This window comes from Chelonoidis abingdonii, chromosome 10 (genome assembly GCF_003597395.2).
Source record: "Chelonoidis abingdonii isolate Lonesome George chromosome 10, CheloAbing_2.0, whole genome shotgun sequence".
NCBI lineage: Eukaryota > Metazoa > Chordata > Testudines > Testudinidae > Chelonoidis > Chelonoidis abingdonii.
In genome coordinates, this window is record NC_133778.1 from 80,755,089 (window position 1) to 80,760,598 (window position 5,510).

The window sequence follows — 5,510 nt, forward strand, 5'->3', positions numbered from 1 at the left end:
CTAGGAGACAGAGTGCCCGGCATTTAGGGGCACTGGCCCTTTGCTCTGCAGCAATCACACACCCTTATCCCACCACCTAGGTACTTAAGAACTGCCTAGGGGACACTGAGGCACCAACACAGTATTCAGAGCAAACATTAAGAACATTCCTAGTTCGTCACAGTCTCCCCTCGAGGCCACTCGCCAGGGCAAGGAGCCTGCCCAGCTTCAGCACCTCCTGGCTCTGACCTTGGAGCTTTCAGCCCCCTGCTCACCCCGGGAGCTCCCCAAAGCGAGTCCCCCGACCCCTGGGGAGCCTCCCACACCCCCAAAGGGACCTGTCCCCCACTCAGCAGCCAGCTGTGACTCCAGCCAGCGTGGGACACAGACGGGTTCTTAGCCGGGACAGAGCTTGTGAGCACAGAAATCAGGGACCTGCAGCAAAGTCCAGCTTGGGGGGATCCAGGGCCCAGAGTGCCCCCAGCCCCCCGAGTCCCAAACCAGGCGACTGACTCGCTTCCAGCAGCCCAGCCTCAGTCACCCCCCGCTGCCCCCCTGCGGCCTTTGTCTCCTTCCTGGGCAAACAGGGCCCCTGGGGCTCTGGCCTCCAGCCCCTCCAGCTGGCTCTGGCAGGGAGGGGCCCGGCGGTCAGTTGCTGGGATACAGGGTGTCCGGCTGTTCTCTGTGCCCAGGCAGCCAGTCGGGGTAACAGCTGCCCTCTGGGGGTCTCTTCAACAGTCACACCCCCGGTCCCACCGCCTGGGTAGCACACCAGGGAAACCGAGGCACACACAGCATTCAGAGAAAATATCAAGAGCATTCTCACTTCAACACATCCACAAACCCATCCAGCCGCACCAGGTCCCACCAGCTCCAGCATGATTCAAAATGAATAGATAACACACACACCCAGCCCTGTCCCTGTGTGGTGACCCCGTCACGGCGTGTGGGAGAGTCGGGGCCCTGCACCCCAGGCTTCCTGAGATTCACGTGACTCTCAGCCAGCCAGTAAACAGAAGGACAGGAACACAGTCCAAGATAGGTTTTGCAGGTACAGACAACAGGATCCTCCCCAATTAGGTCCATCTTGGGGTCCCAGGAACCGCACAGCCCCCTTGGGGATCAGAGCCCTGTCTGTGCTTCCCTCCATTCCCCAGCCAGCTCCTGAAACGCCTCTCACTCTCCAGCGTCTCCTCTCCCAGCTTTTGTTCTGCTTCCCGGGCAGAGGTGTCACCTGGCCTCTCCCATTCCGGGGTTCTCACGTTACCTGCTCAGGTATCCTCCCTCCGGCCAGTCCCTCATCCCCAGTGCAGACCGTCCTCCCAGGCCAACCCCCCCCCCCAGCATTCACAGACCACAGTAAGAACAGTCCCAGTTCATCACAACCCCCCATACACAGACCCATCCCTATGGGGCTACCCTCCTGTAGCCTGTCTCCTTGGCCCTGGCTCTGCCCCGTCATGGACCCCCAGGATCGGGGCCACGGCCCCAGCTTGGGGGCAGGCTCTGGGAGGCCCCATCAGCCGACCAGGTTCCCAAGGGGTCTCACTCTCCCTCCAGGGGAAGCTTCATTGCCTCCGGGGGCTGGACGCCTGGGCCTGCAGCCCCCCTGCCCCCTCTCCTCCCCGTGAGCCCCGGGCAGCGAGTCCCATGGAGACAGACCCCGATGGAGACTTGTACCATCTTGGGGGGCAGCACCCCCTCCACCACCGTCTGCAGGGACACGCAGCCAGTGCGAGCCGACAGGCGGGTGATTAGTCACCCAGACCAGCCCGGGGAGCCCAGCGGAGTGAAGGTTACAGCCAAGTCCCTCCTGGTCAGCCCAGAGCCCAGCCACGCAGTGACCCCTCGGTTCGGCTCCATCTCCCCGCCCATGGGATCTCCTCTGTCAGCCCCTGGGTGCGCCTGACTGCTCCCTTCGCAGACGTGGGGCCAGCCACGGTCATTGGCTACCTGGTGTCTGGGACCTGGTGACTGGCTTTGCCATTGTCCCCGTGGAGTCTCCACTGATATGGGGTCGGCCTCAGCCCGTCCCCCTCCAGTGAACCACTTGGGCGCCATGCACAGCTGTGTCTTACCCTGCCCCAAGTGCAAGCGGTCCCTTCCCCCGCCCAGGTGACACTGCAGCGCAGAGGGGAGACTGAGGCACACATAGGCTTCATACAACGCTGATGTAAAATTCCCACTGTCCCTCACGGGGGTGCCGACTCTGACACGGGCTGTCCCTGCAGAATGACTCCCTGATGCGGCAGATGCGAGAGCTGGAGGAGCGCTTTGCTGGGGAGGCGAGCGGCTACCAGGACACCATCGCACGGCTGGAGGAGGAGATCCGGCACCTGAAGGACGAGATGGCGCGGCACCTGCGTGAATACCAGGACCTGCTCAACGTCAAGATGGCGCTGGACGTGGAGATCGCCACCTATCGCAAGCTGCTGGAGGGCGAGGAAAGCCGGTGAGCAGGCGTCTGCCCAGCCCGGCCCCTGCCCCTGCCGCCCCGGGTGTCGGCTACTGGGGGAGCAACACCCCCTGGCCCGGGGGGGAGCTCCTGGCGGGTGCTCCTGGTCAGCCCACCCCAGGGAGCCCCAGCGTGGGGTGTCCCCAGGCAGCCCAACCTGGGGAGCCCCAAAGTGGGGCCCCAGCCAGCCCACCCCAGGGAGCCCCAGGGTGGGGTCCCTCCAGGCAGCCCTCCCCAGCCAGTCCCAGGGCAGGGCCCCCAGCCAGTCTACTCTGGGGAGTCCCAGGATGGGGGACCCCCAGCTAGCCCACCCCAGTGTCTGTGGGGCTCAGGGCACCTCTCTCAGTGTGGCCGTAGCACTAACCCCTTTTCCTTCTCCGTGTGCTGCAGGATCAGTCTCCCCATCCAGACCTTCTCGGCGCTCAACTTCCGGGGTGAGTGCGGGGCAGGGCCTAGGCAGGGCAGCATGGGGGGCGCCCTGAGCCCCCTGCGCTGGGGCTGCAGGAGGGTCCCAAGGCTGCTGTGTGTGCTCCTGGCCAGCCCTGGCCTGGCCCAGCCCGCCGGTCTGCTGCTTTACCCAGGCCAGCCAGTGCCTGCCCCCAGCCCCTCGCCTTGTGCCCCTGCCCCCTCACCCGCCATGGCCAGCCCCTCGCCCCATCCCTCCACATGCACACACCCACACACCACTACCACCTTACCCCCGATCCCCTCACCGCCAAGCCCTCACTCACCATCCCCGCCCATGGCCCCAGCCCGTGCTCACCCACGCCATTACCCTGTCCCACATCCCAAGGACGGCAGCCCCCTGACTCCTTAGACACTCACCAAATAAAAGGCAATACCTGCCCCAGGCTGACTCTCCTCCCGCCTGCAGAGACCAGCCCAGAGCAGCGAGGCTCAGAGGTTCACACCAAGAAGACCGTGATGATCAAGACCATAGAGACGCGTGATGGGGAGGTGAGCAGGGGGCGGGCGGCTGGGTAGGGAAGGGCCCATGCACACGGGCCGGGGCTCACCTGGCTCTAGCCATGGCTGGAGGGGGCGAGAAGCCCCAGCTTCCCAGGGGTCCCCTGGGGTGGGGTGGGGGGCTCGGATCTATCCTGGCCCAAGCCAGCTCGCTCCTGGCTCCAGTGGGGGTTTTCAGGTCCCTGTCCCGCCCCGGTGGCACTGCACTGCAGGCAGTGCCTAAGGTAGACTCCTCGGCTGGGATCCAGGCTCCTGCCACCCATGTGCCCGGGCCTGGCGTGGGTGGGCGGTGCGGCTGGCTGGCGCAGGCTGTGCCCCGGTCTCTGTGCAGGATGGAGATCCAGGGTGACCTAGCTGCAAGGGAGGGTAGCGTTTGCCCCTTGCGCCAGCCCCCAGGCCAGCCCGGTGCCAATCCCTGGGGCTCCCCGCGGGGGCGCCGTGGGGCTCCTGTCTCACCAGGGCTCTCTCCCAAGCAGGTGGTGAGCGAGGCCACGGAGCAGAAGCACGAGGTGCTGTAGATGGCGCTGGCCGAGCGGCTGCGGAGAGACAATTGGCACAGTCCGTCCCCGCCGACTCCCCCGTCCCGCCCCGCTCCTGCCCCAGCCCCTCCTCCATCGTCCCCAGGGCATAACTTCCCACGCCTGCCTCCCTCTACACACCCCCTCTCTCTCCTGCTTCTGAAGTGCTGTGTTGGGAGTTTGCCCGGGAGGCCCCGGAGTCAGAAGTGGGGCTGGGTGTGGGGCCAAGGGGGACATGGGGCCGCAGCTCGGGGGTTGGGGAAGAGGGGTCCATTGCAGGCTCCCAGCAGCAGATTCTGCATCCCAGCCCCTAGTCCCCTGTACTCACACGCACCTTCCCTGCACCCCCCAGGGCCTGGCAGGGGCCTGCCTCCGCCCAGGCCTGGGGCCCCGGAGCTGGCATTTCTCATGGGCAGACCCGGCCCTGCCTAGCCTGGGAGGGGAGACGGAGACTGACCAGCCCCCCTCGTCCCCCAGCCTGAACCAAAGTCATGGAGCTCCCCGTAGTGCCCATCACCCGGGGAACTGGAGCTGCTGCCGGCTCCATGGGATGGCGAGGATGGGGGGGGACCAGGCCCCCCAGGAGTGTGCCAGGGTCAGGCTGGGGGAGTCTGCAGGAGGCTCCCCACGGGCAGGGAGCAGGGCGCGGTGGGACCCGCGGGAGCCTAGAGAGGATCCGGGTAAGTGAAGGAAGCAGGTGAGGGAGAGAGAGGCAGAGAGAGATGGACAGAGGCCAAGGGGCTGGGGGTACCGCACCCCCACCTGGCCCCCGCCCCACAATGTGTACGCGACCCCCCCAGGCTGCTGAAATAAACAACGGAGCACGACCCTACCTCTGAGTGCTGCTTGCGGAGCCGGGCTTGCCTGCCTGCCGGCCTCTCGGGGGTCTCCGGGCGCACCCTGGCCAGCCCTCCCCTGGGGCAATCCTGCCTTTCACCCCTTTCCAGCCAGGGCCAGCTGGGGGGCACCCAAGGGGATTGGGGGCTCCCTGCATCTGGGCTGAGCAGCTCCCTGCACCCCCCAGGGGGGCTGGCTTGTCCTGGCTCTGGTTGGCAGGCAGCTCAGTGGGGCCCGCAGGGCTCCCCCAACCCCCTGCCCATTTCTAGGGTCCCTTGGGGGTTTGCCTCCTTTGCTGTGGAGAAGGCCCCTGGGCGGAGCCAGCCCTCAGTTTCTTCCCTCTTTGGAAGCTGGGTAGGGAGGGGTCATTGTCCTGCCTTCCCTGGCTCCCTCCTGCCCCTCCCCAGCACATCTCGCTCTGTCCCGGCTGGGCAGACTGGAGTGTTCTCTTTACACGCTCCAGGGATAGTGGCCGGGGTTATTCTCAAGCATTTTTTTAGTTTTCGATTTCCATTTTCGCAGTTGTGGGGGTTGGGGCAGTTGGGCAAGGGGGGGTCGGACAGTAACTACTTAATGGCGGTCACTCTCCACATTCACCCAGTTCAAGCTTTAAGATACCCCGAGGGCCTGGCCATAAAGTCAGCTCGAGTGCAGCCTCAGCAGCAGCTCTGTGGCCCCGCAGCACGCGGGCGTTTCCACCAGAGTTGCACACTGAGGGGAATCGATGAGGAAGATTCAGTCTCTCCAAGCCCACA

At 65.5% G+C, this 5,510-nt stretch overlaps 1 protein-coding gene across 1 annotated transcript in view; it reads left to right on the plus strand.

The window, feature by feature from the left end:
• DES (desmin) overlaps positions 1-4,745 on the plus strand; it is a 22,877-nt gene extending 18,132 nt beyond the window's left edge. The window contains exons 9-12 of the mRNA XM_075070346.1: positions 2,211-2,431; positions 2,825-2,868; positions 3,309-3,391; positions 3,877-4,745. Of these exons, the coding sequence (XP_074926447.1) occupies positions 2,211-2,431; positions 2,825-2,868; positions 3,309-3,391; positions 3,877-3,918 (390 nt within the window). The 3' untranslated portion in view covers positions 3,919-4,745. The remainder of the gene's footprint in view (positions 1-2,210; positions 2,432-2,824; positions 2,869-3,308; positions 3,392-3,876) is intronic.
• Positions 4,746-5,510: the final 765 nt, after the last annotated feature.